The 17,900-nt window shown below is 41.4% G+C and overlaps 1 protein-coding gene across 1 annotated transcript in view; it reads right to left on the bottom strand.

Annotated features, from left to right (window-relative positions):
- The window catches only part of ITPR2 (inositol 1,4,5-trisphosphate receptor type 2), a 425,687-nt gene that overhangs the window by 296,133 nt on the left and 111,654 nt on the right, over positions 1–17,900 (bottom strand). The window contains exons 10-13 of the mRNA XM_070410528.1: positions 16,935–16,979; positions 10,483–10,634; positions 6,174–6,273; positions 5,488–5,648 (exon numbers count right to left, since the gene is read on the bottom strand). Of these exons, the coding sequence (XP_070266629.1) occupies positions 5,488–5,648; positions 6,174–6,273; positions 10,483–10,634; positions 16,935–16,979 (458 nt within the window). The remainder of the gene's footprint in view (positions 1–5,487; positions 5,649–6,173; positions 6,274–10,482; positions 10,635–16,934; positions 16,980–17,900) is intronic.

Below are 17,900 nucleotides of genomic sequence, written 5' to 3'. Positions count from 1 at the left end.
TGCTCTGTGTGTGACAGGATGCAGCGCCCCAACCGCCCACCCCCCCGCCCACGGGCCCTGCTCTGTGTGTGACAGGGTAGAGCCATAACCTCTCCATCGGCCCTGCCCCGAGTGTGACAGTGGTGGCGCCTCAACCCCCTGATCGGCCCTGCTCTGTGGGTGATAGAGGGTGGCGCCCCAAACCACCTCCACGGGCCTTGCTCTGTGTGTGACAGGGTAGAGCCATAACCTCCCCATTGGCCCTGCCCTGAGTGTGACAGGGTGCAGCACCCCAACCCCCTGATCCGCCCTGCTCTGTGTGTGACAGGGTGCGGTGCCCCAACTCCCCTATCAGCCCTACTCTGTGAGTGACAGGGGGGAGCTCCTCAACCCCCTGATCGGCCCTGCTCTGTGAGTGACAGGGTACGGAGCCCCAACCCCCCTGATCAGCCCTGCCTTGAGTGTGACAGGGGGCGGTGCCACAACCCCCCAATCAGCCCTACCCTGAGCATGACTGAGGGTGGCATCGCAACCTCCCGATCCGCCCTGCTCTGTGCATGACGGGGCGGCGCCCCGACTCCCCAATCGGCCCTGCTCTGAGCCTGACCAGGGGCTGCACTTAGGGATTGGGCCTGCCCTCTGCCACCCGGTCGTTATCTCCTGAGGGGTCCCAGACTGCGAGAGGGCACAGGCCGGGCTGGGGAACCCCCCTCTCCCTGCCCCCCGAGTGCACAAATTTTTGTGCACCGGGCCTCTAGTTAATAAATAAGAATATAAGAATAAACTCTGTGTTCCATATACTCACAACTGTAAGCCTACTTTTGCCCCACCTTGTATCTTCAAGTTTTATAAGAAAGAATATATAGTTAAGATGTTTGCACAAATAGTTTAAATTTAATGTTCTATGAACATCAGGGCAATTTCTAAATAATAGAAATATTATCTATGGCTTCTAAACCAGTAGAGAAAAAGAAAAAATGGGGAGAAAAATATAAACATCGATCTAACAGAAAGCAATAAAAAAATGGAGAGCAAAGAAAAAAGCTACACTAAAGAAAGGAAAAAACAAACAAAATAAAATACCATTAGATATCAAAGTAATTCCAACACATTATGTACCAAAGTTGAGCAAATTAAGACTGTAAGATTAGATTTTTAAAAACCCATCTCTCTGCTCCTCAAAGAGTCATGACTAAAACAAAATGGCCAGGAAATCTGGAATAAATGGCTATCACAAAAGAAGCATCTACTCAAACACCAACAAAAGAGAACTCATGGAGAGATGGTGACATCAGTTTAAGGGGACACACATGATGTTTCTGTAGGCAGACGTGAGCTCTCAGTCGGGACTACTAATCTGGGAGTGCATGCTGTACGGCCGCTGTTCTGGGTGCTGGGCTTCTGTCACCAGGACCAACTGTGAGCCCTGAAACTACTTAAAGACATGCCACAGTCTGTGCCATTCACCACCGCCTCACCACCGCATGCATACATGCCTCATGGCCCTGTGCCTGGAGCACAGCAATAGCTCAGCAAGACGGGAAACGAATGAATATCCTATATAATAAAAGGCTAATATGCAAATAGACCAAAAGGCAGAACAACCAACCGAACAACTGGTCACTATGATGTGCACTGACCACCAGGGGGCGTGTGTGGAACATAGTGGGCATCGGCCAAGGCAGGATGGTGGAGCAGGTGAGCGGGGGCACCAGACTACGGCAGGGTGCCGATCGCTGTCATTGGGGTGAGCCTCTGGTGGTTTCTGAAAATTCTTTGCTCCCGTGTGCCATGGTCCCGCCTGGTGCTTGCACCTGCTGCCAGCGTCAACCCCACTCACACCTGTTGCTGGCGCCCAGCACCTGCCCTGATTGCTCACTGCTATCAGTGGGTGCGAGTGGTGGCTGCTGGCCCCAATCACCCTCAGGGCTTCTCCACTTCCCCTTGCTCCTGAGGGAAGATCTGGCTGGCAGCCCCCTGGTGGTCAGTGCCACTCAGCCAGAAGCCAGGCTGATGGCTGGCGAGTGCAGCAGTGGTGGCAGGAGTCTCTCCCACCTCCACAGCAGCGCTAATGTTGTCCGACAAGGAGCGGGCCTAAGCCATCAGTTGGACATCCCCCAGGGGCTCCCATACTGCAAGAGGGCACAGGCCGGGCTGAGGGACACCCCCTCCCCCAGTGCATGGATTTCATGCACTGGGCCTCTAGTTCAACTATAAACACTGCAGAGGAACCCCGTATTTTTTCTGCATCCTCAGAGGTGGAAACATGGCGCAGAAATTCTGGTTTACAATTGCATGTGCCCCTTCTTCCAGCGCTAAACATAGTTAACCACCCTCCATCTTCCCTCTGGGTGCAGCTATGCAGAATGAGATCAGAAAATGCTATGGAAGAATATCTGAGGTTGAGGATCTTGGAGCACAACCCGGGAGCTGTGCCTCCACCGTCTATCTCAGGGTGAAGGAAAGGGGGTGTGATGAGAGAGAAAATGCAAACAACACAGGCATTTTGAGACAAATCTGCAATATTTTAACACCTTCCTTTTGACCTGGTATCATTCTTCCTAGAGTAAAAGAATATCTAATAATAACTTCATTCTCCAGAGAGGGAGAATGTCAGAGTTGTGAGGTATTTTCAGAAAGAATTTTATATTGAATTCTAAAACCGAGAAAAATCATATAAATGTATTCAACTCTGCCAGGCAGCTTTGAATGAATTTTGATGGAAGGTGGCTTTTTCTAAAATTACTGAATTAAGATCAATAATTGCAACTTCCTATTTCTCAAGCAAGACCTTCTTTTTACTAGGATGTTTTTCACTCTAAAACAGTGGAGAAGGGAGCAGGGGGAATACAAATGCATAATCCCTGCCCAATCCTGATTCTCCACCTTCCTCAGAATTACCTTGAGAGGTTAAGATTCTCTCCATCCAGCAGTAACAAGAGGAGCACCTCGCAGAGGGTTACAGTCCGTAGTGGTAAGTGCTTGTAATCCTAATCTTTGTGTGTTTTTTTTTCTTCAAGAATCACTGTAATCCCTAGCAAGGGGGACTTTGTAAGTGAGACTGAGTAAACTTCTGAGCATATGTGGAGTGACAGAGACTAAAAAATGGATTTGTCAAAAGGAAGTATTAATAGGTAAGAAGCAAACAAAAAAGTGGTATCAGTATCTGCACATCGGATTCCCTTACTGGTCATAACTTAGTTCTGATATTTAACCATCTATAGCGAAGGGAGCAGTGGTTTCAGCTTCTGGCCTTTATTCATTCTCCCCAGAGGATTGAAGGTACAATTGAATGCACAATTAGTTGTCATCAAATGCAGTTTTGTTAGGGGGAAAACAGGTATGAACAGAGGAAGCTGAGAAACAGCTATGCCACTTGTCTGCATATTTATGAGTTTTTTCCCATTAATAGGAGTGGAAATGTACCTTGTGTTGTAAGATATATTTCTAAAAGTTCATAAAACATACATGTTTCATTATGGCATACTTATAATTCGAGCCCCATAAAGGCACCACCTAGAACAGGAAATGGAACATTGCAAGAGCCTCCTCTAAAGTGAATACCATCCTGACTTCTGTGACAATTATCTCCTTGCAATTCTTTATAGCTTTGCCAATGGCTTAAGCACCCCAAATAAGAGTGTAGTTTTGCTTGTTTTGAAACTTCACAAATACTATTAGAGTGAATGAGCTTGTGTCTGGTTCTCATTCAATCCAAGGTTTATTAGGTTTATCCATGTTGTTACAGTCTACATAGATGCAGTTCATTTATTTCCATTGCTATACTGTGTTCCATTGTAAGATATTTACCAAGATGGGACTCACTTATTCAGCTGGTGATGGGCGACTGGGTGGTTTTCAGTTTGCGGTTATTTAGAATAAGGCTGAACTTTGTTACACATGTGTCCTGGTGCACATGTGTAGGAGCATCTTTCGGACAGATGTTCAAAATCATGCAGCCTAGTAGGGGAGCTGGTGAGTCATGGAGTGTCTGCTGCTTTTTTTGTGCATGTGCGTGTAGTAATCAGTGAGACCGACGCTCTTAATAAATCTTTGAGTGCACAGGGCAGTACTGTTAACTACAGGACAATGTTGTGCAGCAGATCTCTAGAACTTATTCAACTTGTATAAGTGAAACTTTATACCCACAAACTTTATACCCTCATTTCCCCCTTCCCACCCCCAGCCACTAGCAACCACCATTCCACTCTCTGTTTCTAAGAGTCAGACTGTTGTGCAACATGGTTTACAATGGCCGAGATAAGGAAAACCACCTCAATGTTTATGGATGGATGAATGGATAAAGAAAATCAATATATACATACAATGGAATATTACTCAACTTTAAAAATAAGAAAATCCTGTCACATGTGACAACATGGGTGAACCTGGAGGACATTATAAGTGAAATAAGCCAGTCACAGAAGAGCAAACACCACATGATTCCACTTATAAGAGGAGTGTTGCCTCTTTAACTTTCCTAGTCACTATCAAAACTGTTTTCCAAAGTGCTTATACCAACTATCATTTCACCAGCTGTGTATGAGAGTTCCAATGTATGAAGGATTAGATAAAATATATGTATAGTGCCAACATGAGGTAGGGGTAAAATAATTAACATCTAACAATATCATTCTCTTTCTCACTTATTTCCAAAACCAGAGTTGAAGAATTAAGGAGCCAGTTTCTCTGAGGGAGTTGTAAGAGCAGAGAGCTACATCATGAAGACTGTTTTCTGGTATTATATATTTGGGGTTTTTTGTTTGTTTGTTTGTGGGGGTTTTTTGTGTGGTATCTGAGCAGAGAACGGTATCTTAAATAAGTAAGAACAACAAAAATACAACTTCTTTTAGAAATCCAAAATCGCAAATCAAGTGCAGCAAAAGGTACTGTGAATCTCTTATGAAACATTTAAAAGGAAAGATCAGCCCAGCCAGTGTGGCTCAGTGGTTGAGCATTGACCTATGAACCAGGAGGTCATGATTTGACTCCCAATCAAGGCACATGCCCAGGTTGGAGTGTGCAGGACGCTGCCAATAGATGATTCTCTCTCATCATTGATGTTTCTATCTCTCTTTCCTTCTCCCTTCCTCTCTGAAATCAATAAAAGCTATTGTAAAAAATAAAAGGAAAGGAAATGTTAGAGAATAATGAAAAACAACTCTTTTCAAGCCAAACTAAAATGGAAAAAGTAAATATTCCACCAGATTTGAATGTCACCATTTTCAGTCACTCACCATGACCTGCTCATCAGAATCAGGTGTGCTGCTACGGAGCGCACTCTGAAGATTGCTTTAGGGTGCTCCCCATAGAGCACAACATATATGAGTTGTGTCTATTAAAATACCATTGTGGTAATGGAACATTTACCTTCAACGTAAGGGGCCTCTCTTCATCTGTGCCTTTAGGAATACTAGTACTGGTTACCCACGTGTTCACCTGAGGTTTACTGCAGGAGTGGACAATTGAGTCCTGATGATTTAAGAGTCATTTTTAGAAGTTACTAACCTCCTTTCATTCTGAGTTATTGTGCCGTTTTCCAGCTTTTTAACCGTGGTCGCCAGCACTTTATTTGCGTCATTGGCAAAATCTAAGTCTCGCACCTCAGACAGCGGGACGGACACAATGGCGAATGCTTCTTTATCTTCTTTTGTTTGGCAAGTTCCGATCTGCAATGTGGTGGGGTTTTGTCCATTCAGATGAGTTGTTTCTTTTTAAACAACCATGCAATGTACTTCAAATACCAATACATCTTAGTACGGTTTAAGAAATGCAAAACAGGAGTAGATCATGCAAACACCTAATTCCCACCCACAACACCTTCTATGAAAGGCGAAAGGAACACAGGTGGTCCATGCCCACATCCTGCCTTGTCCCCAAACACATCCCTATCACACTTGCTCTTTGCTTCCGTTTCAACAGAGAAAGTGCAGTCCTGGAATCTTCTCCCCTTTCTCCTGGCTGCCCCCACCCTTTGGTATCTGTGCCGCATCCTCCTCAGCCTCACAGCCCTGCCAAAGCCAAGCCACTTAGCTCAGCTACCTAAGCAGCTGGCAGACACGAGAGCATGATTAAATGAATTGCAATAATCTCTAATACTGGTGAGGATGGGTTGAAAGAAATATGTCAGTCACCCCTTAATCCTATTCACACAGCATTTGGCTGAAAAACAAACCATTTTCAGGAACATTTACCTTCAACATAACAGGCCTCTCTTCATCTGTGTCTATAGGGATACTAGTGCTGGTTACCCATGTGTTGGTACATAAATGTCTTAACCGAACGTAGGAGTTCCTAAAAGCAAAATAATATAAAACACAAATAAAGTTAACCCACTTATATATTAACATATTTAACAATTTCATACACAATATGAATACAGATATATTTTAGACTAGTAATTGACTCAAGTATTGATCAGTCAGGTTGAAGGAAAATTTCTGAACTATAGACTCTTTCAATGCATGCAGTATTATTACCTAAGTGTGCCCAGCAGTATCAGAATCACCTGAGAACTTGTTAGAAATGCAAATTCTGAGGCTTCATCTTCATCCACTGACTCAGAAACTCAGAGGTTAAGCCCCAACAATGAGTATTTTAACAGGCTCTCCATGAAATTCTGATAGATGCTAATGTGGCAAGCATTGATCAAGTAACCAACTCAGTTAAAACTGCTGACAGCAGTCCTTTTTTGGGGGAGGAGGGAAGGGTTAATCCTCACTCGAGGATATTTTTCTATTGATTTTTAGAAAAAGTGAAGGGAGAGGAAAAGACAGAGAGAAACATCAATGTGAGACACATCAGATTGGTTGCCTTCTGCACATGCCACAACAAGGGCAGGGATCAAGCCTGCAAGCTTATCTAACAGGAGTATTTTCTCCTTAAGGCACAGCACAACCTTGCTCTTGGGTATAGTAAACCGCACTGTGTTTGGGAACTGTTTAAAACAAGTGTGGAATCCATGCATAATGAGATCAACGGTGTATAAGTTATCAAGGTATGTGCCCTTGACCGGAATCAAACCCAGACCCTTCAGTCAGCAGGCCAACACTCTATCCACTGAGCCAAACTGGCTAGGACAGTAATCCTTTCTGCAGTTTAATCATCTGCATGTAAAAGTATACACCGTTGATCTCATTATTCGTGGATTCCACACTTGTTTTAAACAGTTCCCAAACACAGTGCGGTTTACTATACCCAAGAGCAAGGTTGTGCTGTGCCTTAAGGAGAAAATACTCCTGTTAGATAAGCTTCATTCAGACATGAGCTGTAGTGCTAACAGCTGTGAGTTCAATGTTAACGAATCAACAACATAGATTAAATAAGGTGTCTTTAAACAGAAATATACATAAAACAAGGTTATGTGTTCAATGACTGCCAAAAATACTGTGACCAGAGGCTCACAGGAACCTAACTGTGTATTTCCCCGATGAGCAATGGCTCAGTAGTTGCTACTTCAGGGTACTGGGAATAATAAGGATCAACTGTATATGAACTGTGAGAGTGTCTGAGAAAGGACAGCTAGAACTGCTTCCAACTCAAATATCATCCTTATTAGTGAATCTTCTCTTATCATTTCATGAGCATAAATGAGTTGTGTCAATTAAAAGAGTACCATTGTGGTAAGTCCTCTGCTTTCAAGTTCCTGAGAATTTAGTAGGAAATGTAAGACATACATGAGTCATACAACATGAGACAGAAAGCAATAAAAGAAAGTCAACTAAAATGCCAAGGGCCTCAGAGAAAGTAAGAGGTTCATTCAACTTCATGGTTCTGCTCATTCACAAAAGTAAATAAAATAAAGACTGGTTTTCAAAAATCTAAAATAGCAAATCCAACCATTGTCCAAATCATCAGAAATTTTAAAAATAACTGTTTTACCATCTTCTGCATAGATTTACCCAGGAGATGTTATTTGGATTCACTTGTCTTCCCAGCTGTCTTTTAAGCATCTGGAAAGTGTGGGCCACATCTTATTCAGCCCTGTGGCTGTTGCCCCTACTCTTACTCCTATACTTGTTCAATAGATGCTATTGAGTCAACCTAGATTGCTGGGTCCCAAACTAAAGATATTACACTTACGTATAATTTTATATTTTGCAAGAATTCTGAAAATGAATAACTCCTTCATTTGCCACACAAATGTGCTACTATTAAGGTCTCGATATAATCTGAATGTCTAAAACATGAAGGCATTGTAGCATAGTGGTTAAGAGTATAGGTTTTTTAGTTCCCACACTTCAGGATCAAATACCTGGGTAATGATTTTAAAAAGTAAAGCCTGCATCCCACAGCCTAAACCAGGGGTGGGCAAACTTTTTGACTCGAGGGCCACAATGGGTTCTTAAACTGGACCGGAGGGCCGGAACAAAAGCATGGATGGAGTGTTTGTGTGAACTAATATAAATTCAAAGTAAACATCATTACATAAAAGGGCACGGTCTTTTCTTTTTTAGTTTTATTCATTTCAAACGGGCCAGATCCAGCCTGCGGGCCGTAGTTTGCCCACGGCTGGCCTAAACTCTGGCTGCACTGGTCAGAGCACAGAGAGATCCCAGTGCTACCCAGGTGATTACAATATACAGTCAACTTGAAGAGCCCTGCTCTGTCTCTCGTTCCTTATTTGTAAGTGTGCTGCCAGGATTAGATAAGGACTTGGCAGGGCTTAGCACTTAGAAAGTGCTCAAGAGCTTTAGCATAAGTGTAGTTATTATTAAGTGTTCATTAACATTAGCTTTAATATAATTAATGACAAACGAATCTGTTCATACAAAACTCCGTTCTACACTGAGAAAGGCTTCAAAAGCTCTACTAAATATAACAGATTAACGCTTTCAGATAAAGCAAGGCTCAGGGATTTGTCATGGGTCTATGCACTTTATAGTGAGAGCTTTTCATCACTTCCTTAAGCAAACTTTCTTAGTTAGAGTTCAAGAAGGACTCCATTTTGCTTTTAAATTTAAAAGGATGAAAGTCTTATGAGGATTAAGATCCCAATACTGAGAAGAGAAGGCCGGAGGCCTGGGTCAGGTAACGCCTTCAGAGGGAATCTCTTTACAGGCCAGCAGAACAGGGACGAGTGAGGTACACCAAGAAGCCAAGATCTGGCAATATTTCTCCTGAAGGAGAACAACCACGAAAGCCTCTGGGAAGTTCAAGGAGCAGTGTTCCTCAGCAGCGTTAGAACGGCAGCGTTTTACACTCCCTGAACGCAGCCCATAATGCCCGCATTTTGTGCAAGGACCATAAGCCTCACCACTGTCATCTGACCAAGGCCACGTACAATATGCTCTATCAAGGACAATTTAGAACCATCCACTAGACATAATAACATGGGCAAGACTCATCTATGCATCTAAAGCAGCGATTTTCAACTGGCGTGCCGCAAGAAATTTTTAAAACATGCAACAGCTGACCTCTTTTCCCTTACACTGTCAAATAGAAAAATGACAACAGCCAACACAACAATAGCTGTCTAGTGTGAATGAAATCAAATTAGACCTATTTTTCTGTCAGATCAGGAAAAAATATGATATAGTTTTTGGTGTGAAACAGAATTTTAGTAATTAGTTTGTGTGCTATGAGATGAAAAAGGTTGTAAATCGCTTATCTAAGAGAGTGCATCATAATATTATTGATGGAAGGTAGACAGGTGTAGGCAAAAGAGGTTTACTAAAGTAATCAAATACAAGCAAAAGAATGTAAGATATTGTCTTACATTAAGTTCTGGCTACCACATTACCAATCCTCCTCTCTCTTCCTCTTGCTCACTTAGGTCCAACTTGTCTCCCAGCTGGCCCTTCAGAATACTTGGTAAATTTCAAGATGTTTCCATTTCATATTCCTGCTGCTTAAAACACTCCTAATATAGAGGACTGATTCCTGAAATCATTCAGATAGTTTCTCAAATGTCCTAAATCAGAGGCCATTTCTGAATACTCATACGTAATAGAACTCTCTCCAAACTCTGCCTTTTTTCAAAGCATTTTCATTACCTGACCTTATATTTAATGTTTGTATATCACCTCTCTCCCTCATTTAAGTGAATAACCATTGTGTTCAGTGTTGTCTTCCCAAAGCCAAGTGCAATGCCTAGAATTTAATCGATGTTCAATAAAGATTTGTTGACTGACTAAATGAATGAACAAATTAATGAAAGCTATCTGGGATTTAACATAATAAAAATAAGTTATATCAATATTAATAGAAAGCTTCTAGATTATTATTCATTTTAGTAACCAAAATCCATACAAGCAACAATAAATGATTGCTATACATTTTTCAGAATTCCTTTGGTCATGCACATTTTAATTATTTACAAAAATAAAGCAAACTATGTTAACCTACTCACAAAAGAGGCATGATTTGTTACACACTTGTTCTTCACTTATGCTCTCTCCCTTTATATCACAAAAACTATATAACATTATGGTTTTAATGTCTTACCTTTCAGTGAATTTATTCAAAGAAACACTATCCCTTCACCCTCACTTATTTTCTTACCTAGGAACCAGGCAGTCCGCTCTCTGAAGAGTGGTGGCATCCAGTTCAAAAAGGGACGCAATGTCATTCCCATGTGGGACTGAGACCAAGGTGTACATGATCTTCTCCCCCGCCTGGCGTTTCTTCTTCGACGTTGGAAGATCCCCATCTCTCTGTTGAGCAGATACAAGACTATTTACTTTCATCAGATTTCTAACTAAACTCTCCAGTTATCTGGGATATAAGGTTTAAATCTGCATGTTATTTCTTCATTGGGTTACACTGATGTATATTTCACATGAACCAAAAATAGCAGGTCAGGCCGGACAGCCTTTGAGGCAATTATTATCAACAGTGCTAAGCCTCACACTCCTGGAGGGGTGGCAGGATCTGGGAAAATTATCCAGGCACTGAAAGTCACATGAGTTATGTTCCCTTCCTTTACTAAACCTATTTACACAGTAGTAATTTTGACCATTCCACACTTAAAACAAACACAAGGAAGAACTAGTGTGTTGAATCATATAGATGTCGTAAGTCAAAGAGTAAGCATGGCAGTGTTTCAGAGCTCCTGCCTAAATCCAAAACCATAAATGGGACATTAACCTGGAGAGAAGGAGACTCACCCACAACATGCCCATTCAATTCATTGGCTTGTTCCATTAGAACCAAGCATATGAAGTAAAATAAAGTGAGACCTTCACAAATAAAAGCCTTCATAGTGATGTGACACTCAGTCAATATTTCTAGGTCACCCTTACCATTTTAGCAGGCAACCACACAAGACTGATGATTAGGTATTTCTACTTGAACTTCCCCATGTCCCAATCTTCCGTGGAAGAATTTGATGCACAAGAAACCAAAACATAATATAAGCGTGGTAACTAAGTACATAAATGTAATTACTTATACATTTTTTAAATATATTTTATTGCTTTTTTACAGAGAGGAGGGGAGAGAGATAGAGAGTTAGAAACATTGATGAGAGAGAAACATCGATCAGCTGCCTCCTGCACATTCCCCACTGGGGATGTGCCCGCAACCAAGGCACATGCCCCTGACTGGATTCGAACCTGGGACCCCTCAGTCTGCAGGCCGACGCTCTATCCACTGAGCCAAACGGGTTCGGGCTACTTATACATGTTTATTGAAACAAATTAAATTTTAAAATGAGACACAGAAAGAGAAAGAGAGCACCATTTTGTACCATCACAGGAAGTTGCTCAAAAGGCAAACGAATGCAGTTCATATCCAACCACAAGCATTTGTTTAATGGCTGCTATGACAATGAAATATTACACCTGATCATTGCAAAACATTCACTTGTATTTCCATCCCAAGATTGTGAATAGCATGTTCCTTGCAAACAGAAAACACTTGCAGTTTCATTCTGATGTCTTCTAAAAATGGTGCACAAGCTGGTAGCACCTCTGAACTGTGAACAGGCAGAGAAACTGCCAGGGTTTTGCTTTGAACCTAGAACGACTCTAAAAAAAAAACAGTGTCTATTAAAAACTCCAGAGTCAAGAAAATATTTGTAAATCATATATCTGAAAAGAGAATTATATCCAGAATATATAAAGAACACTTACAACTCAATCGTAAAAAGACAACCCAATTAAAAATTGAGCAAAGGATTTTAATACACATTTCTCCATAGAAGACATACAAATGGACAAAAAGCACATGCGATGATGCTCAGCATCATTACTAAATAGTTAAATGGACTAGGACGGCTATCATCAAAGAGACAGACACTGACTACTATTGGTGAGGATGTAGAGAAATCATAACACTCATGGACCACACAAAAACTTGTACATGAATGTTGGTAGCAGCATTATTTATAACAGCCAAAACATAGAAAGAACCCAAATGTCTATCAAATGGTAAATGGATAAACAAAATGTGGTATATGCACACTGGAATATTATTCGGTCATAAAAAAAGCATGAAATACAGATACATTCTACAACTTACATGAACCTTGAAAACACTGTGCTAAGTGAAAGAAGCCAGACCCAAAAAGCCACATATTGTATGAGTCCATATATGAAGTGTCCAGATTAGGCAACTGCATAGCGACAGTAGATTCGTGATTGCCAGGGCCTAAGGGCAAGGAGGAATGTAACAAATATAGCTCCTTTGAGGGGATGGTAACCGTGCTCTCACCATTGCCGAGTGTCGATGCAACAAATTAGCATTCCAGGCTTCTTGGAGGAATCCCGTATGTCTAAAAGGAATAAGTGTCATCTAATTTCCTAAGCCCTGCACACCCATCTTATAATTATAATTTAGCTTTTAATATAGATTTTCCTTCAAAGAAAATGCATTAACTGATCCAATGATTGAGATATACCTAGCAATTGAAAGTTGGCATTGTGGTTTATACATCAGTCATCTGTGAGTTCATTTAGCAAGAGCTGATACACCTGTATGCACTCCACTTTTTCAAGGCTAATAAAATGAATTTTCTAGACTTATAAAAAGAAAGTGAAAGGGCAAGGGCTACGCCCTCCATCTTGCCCCGTATCCTCCACCTTTGGGCAGCCATGTGCTCAGCGGGGCTTCTTCCGGAAGCCCAAGCCTCTGCTAGCCACACCCAGGATTTCTTTAACCTTACCAATGACAGCCAAGGGAAGTGCGCGCCATGGAGATGACCACATCCTGTGTAACGAGACACCGACTTGCCCCTGGCCAATCGGCAGGGCCCACAGTCCTCTCTCCTTCCCTTACTATAAAACCTCTCTCCCGAGCTCTCTCACCCTCTCTTTGCCACTTGGCTTACCGTTGCATCAGTGAGTGTGGTCAGGGAGCCAAACTAGTTCGAATAAAAGACTCTCTGCTTTTGCATCGGACTCGGCTGGCTCCCTGGTGTGGTCTAATGGGGATCTTGAAATCTGGGCATAACAAAAGCAGATCCTGGTTCCCAGAGATTGCTCTTCTACCCAATCCTCCTTGGTAACATCCCCAGTGGGGGGTCCCAACAAAAGTAGTCAGAGACCTATTTTACACTGAACAATAAAAATATTTTCCAAGCATAGAAAAACCTCACTTCTTGGGGCTAATTTAAAAGGCCACTCTGAATTACTCACTATTTAAGACCCAATTTTAATTACATAGGATAAGAGGAATGTACTATTGTACCACTAAATAATTTACTTAGGTCCTTGGAGGAAAAAGCTTTAATGAATAGATAAGTTGCGTTTATAAATAGCCTAATAATTGTTAGTGTGAATAAGAGCTTTTAACCTGTTAAGAAATTTTTAAAGAGTGCTGCATTCTTAAATTTTCTGCTTCCAATCTCTTTCACTCTGTGAATCTGCTTAAACTCTCCTTCGGAAACAGTTTGACAGTAAAATTCAAGCCAGCCCCTCAACATTTTTAAAGAGTAAAATATAAATAATGAGCTATAAGTATACAAGTTTAAAACGTATGGCTCAAGCTTCATTGTACAAGAAAATCGGTCTTATATTTCTATAACACAAAGACAGTTCTGCTCAAAATGATGTGCTTGTGGCTTTTGTATATAAACCCACATCATTTTTTAAGTAAGAAAAAGACACAAAAGCACCAGCTCCCCACAGAGCATTACAGAAGCACAATGCCCTCCCTCTTGCATCATGAGGATCCATGAAGGTATAGCCGAGCTTAGACAGGTGTTAAATTTAACATCAGCTGGCTACCCAAAACACTCCATTTAGGGAATGCGGGGCCTCAGAATATTAACCTCGTCTGCTGGGCTCTTATAAAACTAGCATTTTCACTTGGAAGAGAAGGCATGCAGCCTCCCGGGTTATAGGAGGTGAAAATCCCTTATGAAAATCAGGCCCAGGAAACTCATGGCCTGCCTGGCTCCCCTGCCTGTCCTGGGACCGCCGGTGGCAGCACAGCAGTTAGCCTCCTGTAACACCTTCTCTGTTGACTCATTTGTGAGTCATCGGATTGTTAGCAGAGACATCACGTTGCAATTCTGCTGTCAGGAGCCAGAGACATTCTGTAAGAAACAATGTATGCGTTTCCGGGGCTGATTCAGACCTGTGTGAGGCCACAGCAGCATAATGATGTGCAGGCATCTGTGTTTCTGTTCAGACCCTCGGGGGCTCTGCCTGCTGACTTTATGTAACAGACACAATCCTGCCATTTAAAGCTGCAGACACTTCTTTTGCCATGGTTCCTCAACAATCTGTTATTCTCAAACTAAACCCTAGTAGGACCCCTTTTTCTTTTCCTTATCACACTACCACTGATGAATATATAGTAAAACTCAAGGAAATGTGGTGGTCTTCTTTCAGAATCTGGTACCCACCAACCCACCCACCGCCCCCCCCCTCCAAAAAATTCTACAGAATAGAATTTTCAAGTATACTTCAGCAAAGTTTCATAGTTCCTAGAACATTTTTGTTTCTGTATGTTTATACACAAAGACTGGTGATTTTCACCCTAACCGGTTTGGCTCAGCGGATAGAGCTTTGGCCCAAGGACTGAAGGGGTCCAGGTTCAATTCAGGTCAAAGGCATGCACCGTGGTTGTGGGCTCGATCCCCAGTAGGGGGTGTGCAGGAGGCAGCTGATTGATGTTTCTCTCTCATCGATGTTTCTAACTCTTTATCCCTCTCCCTTCCTCTCTGTAAAATCAATAAAAAATATATTTTTTTAAAAAGACTGACGGTTCTCAACAGGAAGAAGTCTGGCCCCCAAGAGGGCATTTGGCAATTTCCAGACACACTTAGAGTTCTGCAGCTTGGGATAGGGGGAGCCCCTGCTGGCATCCAGTGAGTATAGAGCCCATGGAGGCTGCTGAACATCCCACAATGCAAAGGAAAGCCCCCCACGACAAAGAATCATCGGACCTAAGACATCAGTATTGCTGAGATCAAGAATCCTCAGCACAGACAAAAGACGCTCCCTTGAAAACATCAGATCACATCCCACATAAATATGGTCATATTCAAACGCGCGGTGCCACTCCCCAAAAACCCCCTTCAAGGAGCCATTTGAAGGGATGAGCGGCCTTTCAAGGAGAAGAAACGAATGACTGTCAGGTTCCCGGCCGGGCTTGACACAGCTCCAGTGTTTACAGAGTCCCTGTGGATGCCACACATTTGTAAGATTGGAAATAATAGGCTCTTTTGTAGAATAAATACAGCAATTTGGGTCTTAATGGGAGCTCTGACACACACCACCTCATTTCAGCAGCACCATGCATTAACCTTTGACACTTCAAACATGGAAGGCAGCGTTTTGATACAGGTTGATAAATTACAGGGAAAATATTAACTGGATATTAAACAGACAACCCAGGGAAAATTAGGAAAGAAAATAATTAGCACGGCCACAGTGAACCCAGGCATACTGGAGCCCAGATCTGAGGTGAGAGAGAATTCTGTTCTGCTTTGGGAAATCGGTTTCATTTTTCATAGGTGAAACTCGAATTGCTCCTTTGTTTTCTTTTTTTACACAGAAACGTAATTATTGCTAGGTGGTAAATGGTCTATAAAATGAGGAGCCATATTGTTAGCTTTATTGTTCCATATTCTAGGTTTTATTTACTTTCAAGCTGGGGATTTGGGGAGAGGAAAAGAATAGAATGAGATGCCTCCATTTGGATGTGTCTCTGAGATGACAGATGACATCCAGTCATAAAGTCCCACAGCAAAGGCAGAACCACCTGTGTGACCTGCAATTAAAGTATTGCTCAAACAAAAGAGTGCTTTTTCTCACCTTTAGAGGTGAATAAAGAAATTAGATTCCAGAATATAAGTAAAAGCTTAACTAACACAAAGAGTGAACTTCACCAGGGATTTATTACTTATTACTTATATTACTTATAAGTATTACTTATATTTATTACTTATATTCTTTATGCTGCTCCATAAACCTTCATACGCTCTATTCTCCTACTCAGCTCTGCCCAGAATTATTAGCAGCACCACCAAATAGTATGTAGCTGAAAGGAGATGAGCTCAGAAATTCAATTCAATTGCATTATTTGAAGCTTTGATATGATGCCCTTTGAGTAGCACACTTTAGAATATCAGAAAAATTAGTCATCTAGTTATTTGATGCTTCAATGTCCCCCTGTAAGTAGAACCCAAATTACCCCGAATAAAAAAAAAAAAGATAGTCCTACTGTCCTATTTAAATATGATGCCATAAATCCATTTCTCCTGCCTAATTTTTCACTTCTGAAAATTAAATCGAGACCCACCATATCTTTCAGATGCTAGCTGTCTTCAGCATTCAATCACAAATGGCCTTCAAGTTGCTAGAAATCTCCCTAAAAATCCACCAGTAGACACCTTATAACGTAAGCCACATCGTTCATCTTTTCCCTTTTAGCTTTGATTCAGAGACTCTCCCTCAGAGACCCTAGTCTTGAAATTTCCTATTAACTTTTCAATTTGTTCATATAAAATATAAACAATATATCTTGGATTTGTTTGCGGGGGAGGGGGGGACAACTCTACTCACCACATTTTTTCCTTCATTTTGGGCATCCCGATAATCAGGATTAAGCTAAAAAACAAACAAAAAAAAACTAGTTTTAACTGCTATTAAAAGCACATTAACAAGATCTATGATCTCTAATTCAGTTCACTATTGTACCCTTAACTAAGTATAATGTGAAAAGAAGCTAAGAAAGAAACCATTAGCTGGAGCTCCAGTGGCGCAATCGGTTAGCGCGCGGTACTTATAAGAAACCATTAGCAAATATTACAATTTAAAACCTCACCTTCAAACTTTAGCCGAAGGAGACAGAAGCTAAACTGCCAGGCGTGTGGACTTTATTTATACAAGAAGAGTTGACATCTTTGAACTGGTGAGAGCTGACAACCCCACCTCCTCTGAGGAAGCATTCAAGAGAGTTCATTTTACACACCACAAATTCTACCACTGACTAATAACTCAGACACCAGTTTTTAAAACTACAGCAAAGGAAAGTTTTAACCATGAGTTAAGATCATGCTCCACACGCTATACACACAAGAAAAGGAAATTGAGCAAAAGGGGAGAAATATATCAGATATATATCAGACATGTGGGCTAACAATGCATGAGGACTTCTGAAACAAACAACAGCGTATATCTGTGGGCTTGGACTGCGGAGTTTAGTGTCATTCCAATAAGAAGGATGAATTCTGCACACGTGTTGTCTCTCAGGCTGCAATGTGTTCTTTTAATAATTAATAAAGGGTTGCTTCAGTGAATTTATTAAAGTGATAATAATAGTAAGGATGAGGAGAAGGTTGAGGAGGAAAAAGAGAAGCCACCCAAATAAATCTCTGGCTATGTAAATTCACCAATATTAACTAAAGGCCAAATAAATATATGCTTCAATGTATGTTGTAATTATACTGTTGCTTTCCTTCTCTAAATAATATGAGCAGTAATTATTAACATAAGTAAACTAAGGATAAATTGAAAAAAAATGTATTT

Source organism: Myotis yumanensis, unplaced genomic scaffold (assembly GCF_028538775.1).
Source record: "Myotis yumanensis isolate MYYU_CA2020_CCGP unplaced genomic scaffold, mMyoYum1.0.hap1 SCAF_3, whole genome shotgun sequence".
Lineage (NCBI taxonomy): Eukaryota > Metazoa > Chordata > Mammalia > Chiroptera > Vespertilionidae > Myotis > Myotis yumanensis.
Note: the sequence above shows the minus strand (reverse complement) of the source record. Positions and strands in the feature narration are given on the sequence as shown.